This window comes from Argiope bruennichi, chromosome X1, assembly GCF_947563725.1.
Source record: "Argiope bruennichi chromosome X1, qqArgBrue1.1, whole genome shotgun sequence".
NCBI classification, from domain to species: Eukaryota; Metazoa; Arthropoda; class Arachnida; order Araneae; family Araneidae; genus Argiope; species Argiope bruennichi.
Genome location: NC_079162.1, coordinates 19,404,541 through 19,422,177, shown reverse-complemented (window position 1 = coordinate 19,422,177; position 17,637 = coordinate 19,404,541). Strand labels below are relative to the sequence as shown.

Genomic DNA, 17,637 nt, shown 5'->3' with positions numbered 1-17,637 from the left:
AAGACAATGTTAACGAATTAAACAAAAGATTAGACCTAGAAAACATTTATATTTGTAACCTTAAAACTTTATTTCCTTAATGACTCAATAGTAAATTAAATGGGGAAGGTTACGCAGATTTAAACAAAAATTGCTTTTATTACAAATTTAATATATTTAAAAATTTTCTAAATAAAGATAACTATACAAAAAGATTTAAAAGAGGAAAAGGAAAAGGTGGCAATTTTCAAATTATATTTGAGGAATTTCAAAATTATTTTATTCTGGAGCACAATAGTGAAAACCTTCATAAAATTAGGAAATACATTTTTGGTCTTAGAAATAATAAAATTAAATGGTTATTAAATAATAAATTCGGGGATTTAGAGTTTAAAAATTCGTACACATAGTGTATAATTCTTGATCTAATTAAATGTAAGCTTAACAATGGAAAAAAACGATTTACTTTTTAATAATAAAAATAATGTTTACAAAGAATTCTGTGCGATTAAATTCTTAGATATTTACTTCGAAAATCTAAAATTACCTAAAATTGTACATAATAATAATAATTTTTTTTTCCTCTATCAGATAAACACAACTGTTTCAATAGCGTTTAGTTATACATCAACTTTAAAGAAAAAAATTTGTAATTATAATTACTATTAGCAGAAATTTAGATAAAATAAATAAAACAGATTGTTACTGTAACAAAGAAAAACTTTAAAGATTTTATAGATGTAGATAAAGGTCATATTATTGCAGGTAATTTAAAAATTATTGAATCCTACTCTTTAAGAGAATTAATGGAAAGAGAAACTAAATTTAGATTAAGAGAAAAAATAAACCATAGTAAAATTTTAATTTCTATTGGTAAAGATTTGAATATTTTTATTGCTAAATTACCTAGAAAATACCATTGGGCTGCGGAAGATTTCGGAGATGGAATTTTAGAAGAAATTAAAATAAAAATGAATTCTGATATTGAGAGATCTAAAGAACGCGCGATTTATTTTAGCAAAACATTAAAAAAAGAAATAAAAAATTTAAAAGAAAAATTTGTTATTACAGTAATAGATAAATCAGCAAATAATTTCTGTTTAATTTGTAAATATTATTAAAAGAAATTTTTAATTAATGAATATAACTCTAACGCAACTTATATTTTAAAGAACACCAGGAAAAAGGAATTAGATAAAAAAATGCTAGCTTTCGCGGAAAAAAAAAAAGACTTGTTCTCTAAACTATCCTTATTTATTCCCAACAGTTAAATTTCATAAAAATTCATTAAAATTCAGATTCGTGACTTGTAGCACTGGCAGTTATAATTACTATACGGGAAAACATTTTTTTAAATACTTAAAAATTATCCTGGACAAAATCAAAGATGAAGACAACTTTGTAATTTCTAATAACAAAGAAGTACTGGATTTTCTTTAAGATAATAACATTAATAAACTTAATACTTATGATTTCGATAACTTACACACCAATCTACCTCAAAAAAGTTAATAAAGGTCTGTACTTTTATATATGACGAATATTTAAATGAAGATGCTATTCTTAAAAATAAATGGCTAGAGTTATGTAATTTTAATATTACTGAAAATTACGTTTTTAATGGAATTAATTTTTATAAACAAGTAAAGGGCATTCCAATGGGAACAGCTGTCTCATGCTTTAGCTAATATTTTCCTACATTACTATGAGAAAAAAATAATTAAATATAACTTAATAAACGGGTGGAGGTATGTATATTGATGACCTACTTTTGATAAATTTAGACAATACCAATACCGTTACTAATTGCTATCCAAAAGATTTAATTCTAACAGAAACAAATAAAAATCAACTTGAGGCTACCTTTCTGGATTTAAAAATCGAAATTGCTAATGATAAAACAATAGTTGGTATCTACGATAAAAGGGATGAATTCAACTTTAAAATAACGAAATTTTGTAATTATCATTCCAATCTAAACTCTAAAATTTTCAAAAATCTAATTTTCTCACAATTTAACAGGATCAAAAGGGTTTGTAATAACAAAAATTCCTATATTGAAGCATCAAATAACCTCATTAAACATTTAATTAATAATGAATTTCCCAGAAACTACTTCAATGTCAATTTTTTAATGAAACAAGGAATGATTTGGGATTAATCCTTTACCAAAAATAAAAATAGACCATCCGTGGCATATTAGATAACTCAATAGATGGCGCTGAGACCCTCCAAATATTTTTTACCTTGAATGCGTTAGCTTGGAGGTGTTGAGAGCGGGAAACACAACCGAAAGCTTAAAATTTTTTTGCCTGTTGCTGGTATGTTCTTTCCTTTTTGTTTCCATTACTGGTTTGAGTGTTATTATATGGTTATTTTATGTTATCTTTGTTATTGTATTTTTGCTTATTAGTGGACGTATTCTTCTAATTTATTGTTTTGTATTTTCCTTTCTGTTAAAATGGTATATCTCTTAGGCCTAATTTCAGGGGATTTTTGGTCACGAGAAATCGCTATTAGTCTGCAATCCTAAATATCATTACTTATATATATATATATATATATATATATATATATATATATATATATATATATATATATATATATATATATATATATATATATATATATAACTCTTAATTTTAATTTAATTAATTTACAAAGTTTTATCTTAATTTAGTCCATAGTAAGTTCATTCTCTTATTTCTTGATCCAATTCCACTTTCTCTACTTAATTAATTCAAGAGAAGCTTTATAAAATTGCTGAATCGGCTAAACATCGACACATTCTCACGCTCCGAGTGAGGGGATTGAAAAATGTCCAGTAAGCATATTCTTTTTAAAAGATCCCTGTACTTCCCTTACTTGTGATTGACATGCGTCAGAATTCCCTATCAGAATCTTAATAATATATTAGCACTGTAAGAAATACTTTCCCTATACATATCTCAGGTTATATAAGACGAGGGATAATTTATTTCGCTCTTCTTCCCCACTTCTGCTTTTGTGCCGCGCTGTGGCGGACGTGCCTTTTCCGCGTCTCTGCTTGTAAATAATTATGCTTTCCCGATAGATTAAAATGAATTTAAAAATGGAAAATGTCTTATCTATGTCTTCAAACCTGCCTTCTGCTTCAAACAAAATAATGCTTATATATATATATATATATATATATATATATATATATATATATATATATATACAATGGCTCAAAAAATTGAGAGTACACCTTACTTTTACTTGATAAATCCGACTTTCAATATAAATAACACATTAACGGGAAGTGCAAACATCTTTTTATTTTTACACATAACAAATGGTTTAATTTAGAGTAAAAATAAAGAAAAATCAACGGAAAATTTCTAAATTGAAAAGTTTAAGAAGCATTTTAAATAAACATACGCAGAATTTTGCCTCAAAAAATTGAGAATACACCAATGAAATTTTTGCAATATCACGCATAGAAACAAAGTGTCACTATTAAATTGCATGTCTTTTGACTCTTATAATGGCTCCTAAACGTCATAATACCGATTCGACCAATTTTTGGCGATATCTGAAGATATTTTATCCAATTTTTCTTCCAACATTTATTTTAAATGGATTTTGTTTCTAATTTTTTTGTTTTTGAACCGCCTTTTCGAGTATAGCCCACGAATATTCAATGGCATAGATGTCGGGGTACTGTGGTGGTGTGTGTAACTGCTGTTTACAATGAAAAAGATACCATATTTTGACGTTACGTATATTCTGTTTCGGATCGTTGTCTTGTTAGAAAATGAAATTTCCGTTTAAAACCAAATTTTTAACACTTTCCTTTAGATTGCTGCGACTATATGGTTCTTCCTATTTGCTGCAGAAACTTCTCAAATCATAGGCAAAAGTGTAAGTGCTGAAACTTTGCGAAATGCCATTAGACAAGCTGGATATAAAAGTCGCATTGTTAGAGAAACCGTTCATCAGCTTGCAAATTCAGATAAAGCATTTAAAGTTTGCAAAAACTCATCAATTGAAGACCAATAACTTTTGAAAGAAAGTTATATTTAGTAATGAAAGAAACTGAATATTTTTGGCAGTGACAGCCATTTTACTGTATGAAGAAAGCCCAATACTGCTTTGGATACAAAAAGTTAATGCCCTACAGGTAAACATGGTGGTGACCAAATCGTGATTTCAGGTTGCATGGCTTCATCCCAGGTAGGAAATTAGATTCTTATAGATGGCATGATAAACCATATGGTTTACTTATATACCTCGCAGCAGTCTAAAGGAAAGTGCTAAAAATTTGGATTTAGATGGAAATTTCATTTTCCAGTAAGACAACGACCCCAAACAGAATGCTAGTAACGTCAAAATGTGGTGTCTTTTGCATTGTAAAAAGCAGTTACACACACTATCACAGTACCCCGACATCAATGCCATAAAATATTCGTGGGACATACTCGAAAAAGTGGTTCGAAAACACAAAATTAAAAACAAAACCTATTTAAAATAAGTGTTGCAAGAAGAATAGGATAAAAATATCTTCAGATATCGCCAAAAATTGGTCGAATCGGTACCATGACGTTTAGAGGTCATTATAGGAGCCAAAAGACATGCAATTTAATAGTGACACTTTGTTTCTATGCGTGATATTGCAAAAATTTCATTGGTGTACTCTCAATTTTTTGAGGCAAAAATCTGAGTATGGTTATTTAAAATGCTTCCGAAATTTTTCAATTTAGAAGTTTTTCGTTATTTTTTTTATTTATACTCTAAATTAAACCATTTGTTATGTGCAAAAATAAAAACATGTTTGCACTTCCCAGTAATGTGTTATTCATATTGAACGTCGGATTTATCAAGTAAAAGTAAGGTGTACTCTCAATTTTTTGAGCTACTGTATATTATATATATATATAATGATATTTTAAACTCTTAATTTCAATTTAATTAATTTCCAAGCTTTTATCTTAATTTAGCCCATAGTAACTTCATTCTAAAAATATTCTCTTATTTCGTGATCCAATCCCATTTTCTCTACTTAATTAATTCAAGATAAGCTTTATAAAACTGTTGAATCAGCTAAACGCCGTTACTTTTCCATGTGATTGACATGCGTCAGAAATCCCTATCAGAATCTTATTAATACATTAGCACTATGAAGAAATATTTTCCCTATCAAAATCTAAGGTTATATAAGGCGAGGGATAATTTATTTCGGCCCTTCTTCCTCACTTCCGCTTTTGGCCGCACTGTGGACACGAAATGTCCGCGAATTTGCTTGTAAATAATTATGCTTTCCCGATGGATTAAAAAGAATTTAAAAATGTAAAAAGTCTCTTCAATGTCTTCAAACTGCATCCTGCTTCACATACAATAATGCTTACATATTAAAGAGCCGACAGGATTCCGAAAAATGTTACATATTATATATATATATATATATATATATATATATATATATATATATATATATATTATATATATATATATAGGGAAGCAATATATTTACAAGCAGACGCAGCGCTACACAAAAGCAGAAGTAAGAAAAAAAGTCCGAAACAAATTATCATTAATCTTATATAACATAGGATTTCCGGCCACGGACCTTTGACACCTTTTCAAGGGACCGAAGGGATCACTTTCATTTGAGACGTAGCATTGATGGCACATTAGTTATACAAAGGAATTAATTAAACCGAAAGTGGAATTGGATCACGAAATAAGAGAATATTTTAAAATGAAGTTACTATGGGCTAAATTAAGATAAAATCTTGGAAATTAATTAAATTGAAATTAGAATTAAAATATCATTGCGCGCGCGCGCGCACACACACACACACACACAGGTATAGGTAAATTAGAAATTCGTCATTCTATAGAATGCCTAAAACTGGCCGGCAATGTAGAAACGATTCATATTTCACACATTTCCTGGCCATTCTATAGAATGCCAAAAGGGAAATCGGCACAGTATGAAATGCATCTTGTGGAACCAATTTATGAAAAATAAAGCTTATCATTCTGGTCTTTCTACCCGAAGATTCTTTACAAGACATAAATGCAGAGGAGCAGCTAGGAAAAAGAATAAAAAGCGTCCAAACAATGGAAAAAGTGAAACTAATCAGAGTATGATAGAAAAAGAGTCTGTTTCGACGAATATGGATGAGATTTCCGTTTCTGTAACCTGTTTTGTGTATTTAAAAAAACAACGAGTGACAGACGTGCTTGCAAAAAAACTGTCGTCAAAAAATTCATACCTTCTCTGGTCATGCTAATAAAGGTGATGAAATGGATATTTTGTGCACCCTTTGTTTCAAAACTGAAAATCCTATTGAAGATAAAATAAATTCTAAAATCTGTCTTGCAGTACAAGCAAAGAAAAAAAAAAAAAATAAATTCGGGAAAAAAAAAAACGTCGACATGAGGCGAGGTGATTTGCGCAATATATTGACAGTTTAAATGAGTGCAACAGAGGATGGTTTCTACCGACTTGGAACTTCTGAAAGAATTTTAAAACAAGTATATGCGAGATCACAATTCACTTTATGCCCTAAAAATTAGCTTAGAATTGAAGATATTCCTTTCTACGAAATTCCCCTCCGGTTAGTTGCAATTGCTCAGTCCAGTGGAAGCTACCGAGGATTCGTCAAATGTGCATGTAAAACAATGTGTCAAAATCTGAAATGTCTTTGAGCGAAAAATGTAATGAAATGTAATTGAAAATGTCATTCAAGCCTACCATGTTGCAACAAGAAGGTTAATTTTAATTTCTTTTTTATATGAAAATTTTATTTCCTTTAATAAGAAAGGTATAAATTTTGACTTGCATACCTTTAATTTTTCTTTACATATTTTGAATAATTTTTTTAACGGCACTCCCATTATTTTTGCAGAATAACATTTATATTTTTGAGGAATGTACGTCATTTATATAATAGCCTTAACTGGACTTTTTTTCATAATTTGCCTAAATAGCATTTGTCATTCTATATAATGCTAAATATTATATATAATACTAAGGAAAAGTGCGTAATAATTCTCATATTTTATACTTTGTTACAAACATTCGGAATAATATACAATGCTAGGCAAACTATGGAATGCTGGCTTTTCATACTTTGCCGGTAACACACACGCACACCCACACACACAGAAAGAAAGAGAGATTTAAAAAAAGCTGGTACCAGAAGAAAAAACCAGATAACTTTCTAAACTAATCAAATCCAGGCTTCTTAAAATATCAGCCAACAATAAAAAATCTCTCAAATCTCTTCAAAACTATGTTCTCTTCTGTATTCTTGTAACTCTCTTGGCAAATATAGCAAATGAAAGTGCATAGCTAGAAGTTTTATACCCCATTTTGAAAAACATGTTTATGTGGTGACTTCTGAAACGAGCAGTGCTGCAAGAAATATTTCACAACTAAAATGAAATTTTTTCTTAAAGCTCGCGTCTCTGAAATAGTTCAAAGAATTTTAATTGTATATTAGAAAATTATCGCAGTATATTTTTTACAATAAGCAACACCTATTAAAGGAAAACGAATGTATATTAAGTAGAAGAGTTTTGATCGGAGTAGTGTGAAAGCGAAATTAGAACCAAATGATAACTAAGAAGAAAAAGCGGGAAAAAAACAAAGAAACAGAGCAAAATATATAAGAGAGCATCTCCCCCCCCCAAAAAAAAAGTATCACAAATGTATAAGTTTCATATGCATCCAAAATAATCCAGCACTATTGATTTAATAGGAGAAATTCTTCGTTTTCACTTCCAGTGGAGAACGAATTTTGATGTCGTCTGGGGATGGTCTCAGTGCAGCCCCATCTTGAATATCTCCAACTTATTGATTCCTTTTCTGCCTTCCTCCTTTTTATTTATCTACTTTTATTATTTCATGTTTGTTGTTCAGCAGTTTCATGTTTGTTGTTTGTTCTGCAGCCTTAATAGACGAGTCATCACTGTATGTCACAATTTGTTTTTCAATAATTTAAGGATGCTGTGGAACAATTTCATTTTATCAAAAGCATTTGCGGAAGAAAACTAATTAGTCTAGTTGTGCTTAAGAATTTTAGCAAAGCATACTGGAATCACTTTTACAATTCGGGAGAGTAGAAAATGATCTGAATTACTTGCATTTGTTACTCATTAGGAAGAGAGCTTAGGGAACTTTTCTTCCTTAGATTGATAAAACCTTAGACCAATTCCTTAGATTAATAGATTAAAAAATAATTAATAATATGGTTCGGGCAATAAACAAAAAGATCCCTATGATTCAACTTGGATTTATGTTTCTGATAAGGGAAAGTGGAGCTTAAATTTCTTCTCTATTTTGTTTTGTTGTACATTTTGCTTTTGAAATAATAATCAAAAATCATTTTTGAAGTTTGAGGACATTTATAGAATTCTGAAATAAATGTAAATAAATAGAACCTTTTAGGACTGGCAGTCCAAAATTAAAACAATATGAATATTATCATATTATTTTAATAAAAAAATAATTTTTAATAAATGCTCAATAATTGTATTTTGGAAGTTACAAAAGAAACACATTGAAATTACAAAAGAAAATAATTCAAATCTATTTTACCTTAAAAAGAGAAGAATAAGAGTGGGAAAATTAAATTTGGCAGGGGATTTAATATAATGATATTACTCATTTAAGGTGTTCATTCAATAAGATATAAAAATGCAATAATCAGTCAAATCCAAGAAAGTGGTTCTCAAAACTTTAGCATAGATTATATAATAGTAATCTGATTCTATGGCAAATTGTGTAGATAGCGTACTTAGAGAGCCATTTCCTAAGTATCCACAAGATTAGAGTTTGATACTAGGCATGTTTTCCTTAAACTTTTTTTTTCAAAATAAATTAACTTGTAAATATTTTTAATTAAGATGATATTCAGTTTTATGAAAAAGTAAACACTCATTCACCTAATACCTGAATTATAGTTAAAACGTATTAATTATTTTAGTTATAATTATTATTAAAATTATTATTTTAATTTAAAGTTATATTTATTTTTCAATAGAAATAATTATAAATGTAACTGTAATTATCATAAATATTGCCTTTAATTACATCAAAAACCATTTTATTCAATAATTCTGGGTATTTCATTTTACATTTATAAATTTTCTCGCCCATCAATATTGCTACATGAGAAATTGAGTCTGAGGATTCCGGTGAATTCCAATTATTTTTAGCTAGCAAATTTCGATTATAAATAACTGAATCATTTAATCTAAGCTTTGATAATTTACTGTATAGTGATTCTAGCATGATATCATATTCATTCTCAAGATGCACAAGCCTTATCCATATTTATTTCAGACTTATTTTCATTTCAGAAAATTTTAATTATTTATATTTTGTATTAATCGAAGAGCAATAAAAGGCTCTTCAATCGCAGCAAAATCTGAGAAAAATTGTTATGTATTAGAATTTCTAGATCAATAGAAATTGTAGAAAGAATTTATATAATTCATATAGAAATTCTTCTGTAAGAAAAATTTCAAAATATAGAGTAATTTGTAAAATATTTATTACATCAGTCATATTTCGTTACTTCATAAACTTCTCTTTTTGTTTTAGTGTTCTAACAGGGTATATGTTTATGTAAAAATTCTACGCTTGCCTTCGTATGAGGGATGCTTTTAATTGTTGTTAAAATTTTGGAATATACACATATGATAACTTGACAACTGCTTTCTACCTTTTGCTTAGGTATTTGATAAATTATCAACTGTTTTCTTTAATTTACGAGATAAATAAAGTTACGAAGAGTTAAAACAAATTATTTTTCACCATTAAAATCCAAAAAATTACGATGTTTTATGATTTTTTTTATATATTAATAGTAATTAAAATTATTTATCCCCATTAAAGTTATATTTACAATTATTTTAACGTTTAAAAGTTAAATTATAATTATAATAATATATAAATAGATACTTTTATATAAAAATCAGTGACATTGAAAATATTTATAAATTGTTATTTTAATTTGGAATAATTCTAAAAAACTTTTAAAAAAACCATTGTCTGTCCACGCGAATACCTTCCGGAGTACGCTGTCTGGATGCTCAGCAACGGAGACGGATTAATTAGAGTATATCAACCATGCTAAGGGCCATTTTCTCTGGTATGTCTGGCTATTAGTCGTTAATATTAAAAAGATATCGAAAAAACAATTAATCACCTTAATTGATAAAATATATAATTAACTATATTTTTCAATTCTCCGTTTAGCTAAAAATTTATATAAGAAACGTACTATGAACTAATAGTGTTTCTTCTGTAAAGCCTGTAAATTGCATCACTAACTAATAAAAGCATATAGATGCCACTAACTCTAATGAATGCAATGCTAAAATGAAGAAATTCATTTCATGTTCAAACACATTTTCAATTGATTAATACATGATATTATATGCATACCATGATCTTTAAGCAAAATAACTTCGGCTTTAACAACAAATGAAGTTTCTGTCAGATTGATTTTTTGAAGACAAGACTGAGAAGGGGCTGTTACAAGAATTGCTTGTTTCTCTGAGCACATCAATACCAGTTGAGAATCTTGAAAATCAGCTGTTGGAGAGACTTTGCTTTTTGAATGATTATTGGATGAAAGCTCTGAAATACAAAATTTTTATTACTATAACATAAATTAACATCTTAATTTGTAGCTCATAGAACCAAATCATTAAATCACAAAAAACTTTCATCTAAAATTTCCTTCATAAATCCTTAATATAGCAACTATCTATCTAAAAATGTTATATGTTATTTAGTTGTACTGGTATTTAATCAGAGAATGCTTTTATTATTATTCATATATTTTTTATTCTTATTTATCTAGTAAAAAAAAATGAGAACCATTAATTTAAACAAAGGCTTAAGATTTCATTTTAGAAAAGTGAGTTTCTCTCTTTACTCTAACCGAATAGGCAATAGCCATTTCTCATTCTTCCAACTAATTCAAAATGGTTGTTTTCAGAAATCAAAATTAGAAACCTATTCAACAGCTATTCAAGGAACAATAAATTCCAATAAAGAGGGTTCCAACTTCATTTATTATTTCTAGATAAAATACAAATTCGCGAAATGCATGATTTTCTTACCTAATTATTTTATGTGTTGGTATTCACAACAAGTGGGTGAACTTAACATGTACCCCAGTAGGAGATAATTGATTGTATGATTCTTAAGTACAAGATATTTCCGTACCAGTCATAAAACAGTCAGTCAATAATTTTTTGACAGCCGACTGTATTACTGATAAGAATTACTTTTGGAAGAGGTTACAATATTTTAAACATTATCTACAAGAGTGAGATTTGGTGAAATTTGTCATGTTTTAATACATTATTGAATATTTTATGACATGACTTTTAATACAATCTGAATAATTGTATTAAAAGTCATGTCTAATTGAATCTAATAATTTCCACATTGTGTTTTATGAGAGATGAAGCGCTTTTTACTGAATTTATACAAAAATATATGAAGAAAATCAAGAACGAATGATATTTCTTATCATAAAATATTATACCTATATCGAAACAATAATCATGTCTTCTATATTTTAGATAACTACCATATGAATTATCAACTCTTTACTTTGTTGAAATATAACGACTTCCATTAATCGTAGGTTACTGAGTTTCATCAATTTTTGCCATATATCTTTTCTTGAATCATTTGTTTAATTCAATAACTTCGGATGCAAAAATCTATGGCATTTTATTATGGTCACTTAAAAAAATTGTTTCTTAAGCTTGAAGTACAATTAAGCGATGTTAGTGGTCTTGAAATGATTTATAAGGAACAGATGATTGCTAAAGGGATAGTTTTGAAATAACTTTAGAGAAAAATAGCTTAACCATAAATAACTTACAGAAAGCTTGAAGTATGGATGTTATGCTTTTATGAGATGGCGTGTTATATCAAATTCAAAACATAAATTTGGAGAACAGCAGTATTATCACAAATTTAAACCTTTCTGGTTCTATTTATAAGCTAAATTTCAATGGTGCTGCATTTTTTCTTATTTGTACTCTGATAGGAATAAATTATTTATTGGTTATGTAAATTGCCATTTTATTTATGAAACATAGTAAGCACAAAAGCATAGCGATCTCCTTACCAGCTGGACAAAATGCGATAATATGAGTAAAAACTCCAGTAACATCTGAAAACTACATGACTGAAACGGATTATCATTACGGCGATAAATAGGTTTATTGTCTAAGTAGCATTTTGATTGAAACTTATGCCAAACTTTAGGCAGATATTTTTAAAATAAAACTTTAAATATCTGTTTAAAGAATAAAAAATTATGGAATATTTCAATAAAATAAGCTTTATTTTTATAATTTACACTGCAAAGGATGAAGGACATTTCTCCTGTTCAGGATAGCTTGCTCTTTCTCTTCATCATGGGATATTTCTACTATCATCAAAATATATCCGCTAAAAGTCACCTCGCACATGCAGTGACAAAACTTAAGGCAGAGAAATACAAATTATTGAACTCTGACTGACTTTCTATTTCTTCATCAATGTTAATATGTGCAGTAATGTGTAATGTGTTTATGAATGTTTTAAATTCAATATAATCATTTAATCAAGAATGTGTTTAGCATTATTTGATGGAGTCAATTCATAGATGAATTTTTGTAGCTAACAAATAGTGAAATAAAACCCCTGCTCCCCAGAATGACAGAGAAAGTAGGCCAGTCTTGATATTATATTTCTTGAGTAATATGCCTACTAATTCTGATAAAATAAGAATCCAAATTCTTCATATCTCTAATATTTCCCAATTTCGTGTGCAATCCCCCCCCCTCACTCTTTCCTTTAATTTTTAAGCCAAGGAATATTTTTCTTAGTTGCTTTCCTGACGAATCAGTTTTCATTACCATTTGTCATTCAGTCAGCAACGACATATTTCAATACTTCTTCAGTCAACCAAATTGAACATCCATGTAACCCGACCTGAATATACCTTTAGCGATTGATACTTATCATAAGTATCCTTTACATGCTTTCAGGCCAAAATTACAGCATCAATGGAAAATTATGACAAAAGAGTGATTCAAAATTATCTAAATTTGCAACAATGCCGCGAAACCCATAGGAAATCTCATGGAAAATATCTTAAAATAATAATCGCTTCTTCGCAAATGTTAAAAAACAAAAAACAAGCATTAAATATTAGAAAAGTTTCATAAAAATAGAAAAAAAATGCCTTCTTTATTATTTTTTATTCCCATTATTAGCTGTTACGTTCTACTTAAATGTTTGGAATTCATAAAAATAGAAAAAAAAAAAAAAAAAAAAAATGCTTTCTTTATTATTTTTTATTAAACTTTTTAGCTGTTAGGTTCTACTCACATGTTTGGAATTTCAATTTTAATTATCGTAATATAAAACAAAAACAGATTAAAAACTTAAAAAATACTATTTTAGATAAGACACAAAAGGGAGTGCTTTAAATCAGACATGAACTCCAAATGTTTCGTTTAAAATTATGTATGCAATTACAAAAATTAAGGTATCGAATATTGAAAAATTAATCGAAAAATTTTAATTCACAAACTGCCTAAATTTGCAACAATGCCACGAATGTCCAAGGAAGTCATGTGGAAAATATTCCAAAATAATATTTGATTCTCAGCAAATCTTAAAAAATAAAAAATAAGCGTTAAATATTAGAAAGGTTTACTAAAAATAGAAAAAATGCATTCTTCATCATTTTTTAAAAGTTTTCAACTAAAAATAAAAGTAAATGTGTGTCTATATTTGTGTCTGTCCGTTTTACCAAATAGATTGCTGGACGTAGAATTATTAAATTTAATAGATATATTTTGGAGTAAGGAATGTGAAATTCAGAGCGATTTTTTTTCAAAGTTTTAATTTTAATTTCTGAAATTTTATGATAATTCTGTCTTTTAGTGATAATACCAAAATATTAAAGCTCAAAAATAATTCTCATTATTTTTAACGCAAGTTATCTTTAAAAAAATTCATTAATTTTATTGTTTTCTCTGTCATTAATGTGTTAAATTAAATCTTAAATATCATGCGTTTCTTAATTCAAAATCTTCTACTTATATTTATGTATGTAAGGATAAAATTTTCGCATGTAAATATAATAAACCTTTAAATTTGTTAGATGTTTTATTTTATATGTATATGAATTATTTATTCGATTACCTGAAATTCTAAAGCTATGCATGTATTTGTCTTTTAATTAGAAATTTGCCATCTATTATATTCTGTAAATTGGTTTATATGTTATTAATTAACTGAAATATATATCTAAATGATCCAATTATCTTAAACCCATTGGAATCACATATGGTTGCAATAAATAAGTTTAGGTGTATTTTTAAGGATAGAATTTTACTGTTTTAGATTTGCTTTTAAAGTTTATTGATTATCGTTTTAGAATTATATTTGGTCTACTTTGATTGTGAATGAATGACTCATAGAGCTGCTATGACTTCCAAATATTCTTAATATATTTAGGTGAGTATTTTAAAACAATTTTAAAAGTTTGCTATTTTTAAGAAAAAAGCATTTTTTTTTATGTTTAAGCATCAAAATTTATTTAAAATATTAATACAGTTTCTCAACAAAAATTCTTGCCAATAGTTAATACGGTTAGCAACATGTAATCATTCCCTAACCCTTGTTTTCAATGAACTACGGATGATTTATTAGACTTTTAAGATCCGTACGAAAAAGTCCCAATACTTCGATAATTCAAAATGAGAGATTGTAGACAACTGGAAGCGACTGCAACACCAATTCCCCCCCCCCCCAACGTTTGTGAATGAATCCAGACAAAACGATAATCTAAACAGATTTCTGAAAGTAACTTTAAACTTAAAAATAAAATATAATTATAAAGAACATATTATTGGTGTTGGAGCTAAATTTTGCAGAAATATATAGTTTTAAACGATTAGACATACATACAACCATATTTAACACAGCGCAATGATACATCATGTAACTTTCCTTGCAATGCATATCTCGTATATCTTCAAAGAAAAAAGAGCCATTCCAAATAGATTTTTTTTTCTTTCTAAATATTGAGATATTTGATTTTCACTGTAAATTGCATTAGAAAAATTATGAAGCGATTTCATGAATTCTAAAGAAATAAGCAACTTACTCTTTCGTTCTTTATCGTTATTTGATTTGTTTTCTGACTTCCATGGCTCAAAATTAGGTGATAGCATGGTTCCTGTTGAATCAAGGAAGGATACTGACAAAATAGAACCTTTCAACCGATAAACAGTCCCTAGAAAATTAAATAAAAAAAATACTATTTTAATTTAAGCGTCACAAATTACATCGAATCATTCATTTATAAATTGGACAAAAAAACAAACAAAAAAAAAACTGATAAAAATTTTCACATTCTGGACAAACTGCACATTTTGAAAAATTATAAATATGATAGCACACATTATTTTCCTAAAAAATTTAAGAAATATCAGACGCAGAAAGAAAAACTCATTCAATTCAAATGCCCATTAAAGGCCGTTCATGGGGAAAAAAAAAACAAGCACACCAATTTTTAAATAACATTCTTCCAGTTATTTAAAAGCCATATTCAAAAAGAGAGTTCGGAAAAATAGATGTAAATTTTATTTGAGCGGATTTAAACTTATGAAAGGTAAAATATTTTGTAAACGTTAATTAAAGACGCTGAAGCATTGCCAACATTACTAAATACATACATTTACCAACATAAACTAATTATCAAAAATCTCTCTAAAACTTTTGATTCTTCTGCTCTTAATTCAACAATGAAAAATATGAAAGAAAAAAATTTCAGTTATTCAGATATAATTTCTGTTTCTATAGAAGATTCTGTGTTTTCACAGAAGAATAGCTGGGGTTATTCAGTGGCAAGCAGACAAGACGATTTTCCTCCAGCGGGAAAGAGAGAGAAAAGCTTTCCAGTGATTAAGATTTCTTTAATCAAGAGAAAAATAATATTTGTGTATTTTTATAGCTTGATGTCTTGAATCTACAGACACAAATTTATATTATATCCCGAAAAAATAAAGTAAATTATTCAACAGTAGAATTTGCATTCCGGAGTCAGTCATACATTATTTTTAACCCTTCTTACCGTCATAATTTCATCTTCACCTCGAAATCAGAATGCTGAATGTCTTTGATACTTATAGATGATAATAAATCTGTCACGTGCACTCTCAATTAAACATATCAAGTCCTTCTCTTTATCTGAAATTTTTGCTATAAAAAGATATAGCGAGATGTTTTTTTTTAAAAGAGCTTTTGAAACTGTTCACTAAAAATTGATCACCGTCTTTATATTATAAACAAATTTGAACGTCAGTTTCCATTTCAGAAATAAAAAAAATCAACAGAGACATTCAAATTGACGGCATACTTTTATCGACTACTATAAATGGAATTCGAAATATTTTCTTTCTGTTAGGAGAAATAGAGAAGCAGTTCTCACGTTTTAGAGATTTTAAAAAAATCATATTCTCATCATCTCTTTATTTCTCTCAGTCATTCTCTAGTGATTGTAGAAGTTGAGAAGATCGGGACAAGATCGGATCGGATTGCGAGGGTTTTTATTTTTTCAAGACAAGAGTCTACCCACGGCAAAACCAAAATGTTGTCTAAGCTACGCTCTCTTCAGAAGCTATATACGATCTAAATGTATTTTCTGCTTTTTGCATTCCTATTCGGAATGTGTTACTACCTCTTCATGATCTAGCAAAGAATAATAGTCAAAACTCGGACGCTTTCCTTAAATCATGAAAACAAAGTTTTTATTTTAAAAAACTCGTCTACTTCTTTTACAGGGTGTCCAAAAAAACTGTAACAAGAGTTTACTTCCTTATTTATTACGATCAAATATGCACTTCAAATTACCAAGTTTCATTAAATGAAGTACACAATTTTAGGAAAAAGCTCGGGCTTCTGTGAAGAATGACAACAAAAAGTTTGAAAAATTCAATTTTTAAACGTCCAAAGCATACAAATATTGCAGATATTCTTATATTGATGGGAAAGAAGCAAAAATATTTCTTTCACACAATTACAATTCTCGGTTTTTAATCCAACAATATCATTAGGTATCAATATTACACTTGTGGAATTTAATAGTAATATATGTATTTATAGTATTATATGTACATACATTATGAAAATATACTTTTTTATCGGCTTTAATCGACATTCGCGCTTTCATTTCAAATTTTCGACATAAAATAAGGATGGTGAGTCAGAAGCGATTAGGTGAATATTAAAGTAAAAACCGTGGGGAGGTGGCATATGCATACATACTCATACTAATGGACTTACGTTAAATATCTGTGAGTGTAATAGATTTTTATATGAGTAGAAAAATCCTTCACAAATTCCAATTTACTAAAGAAATCAAATAAGACAACTTCAGAATTTACCCATGCATCTATGGATAAAACACAGACTAAAATCAGCCACTTACATCGCTACTAATACGCTAACAGATTCTTATCAAATTTATGTTAGATAAATTAATTCATAAAACTCTCAGAAAATTCCCTCTATGAGAAAATCTAAGATCAGTCATGTTTCTAGCAGTGATATTTAAGTCCATGTTAGTGCTTGAAACCAATACTACGTTC

At 28.2% G+C, this 17,637-nt stretch overlaps 1 protein-coding gene across 1 annotated transcript in view; it reads right to left on the bottom strand.

Moving 5' to 3' along the window:
- Positions 1-17,637, bottom strand: part of LOC129958844 (syntaxin-binding protein 5-like) — a 112,600-nt gene that overhangs the window by 18,040 nt on the left and 76,923 nt on the right. Inside the window, exons 23-24 of the mRNA XM_056071566.1 lie at positions 15,153-15,281; positions 10,406-10,600 (exon numbers count right to left, since the gene is read on the bottom strand). Coding sequence (XP_055927541.1) covers positions 10,406-10,600; positions 15,153-15,281 — 324 coding nt within the window. The remainder of the gene's footprint in view (positions 1-10,405; positions 10,601-15,152; positions 15,282-17,637) is intronic.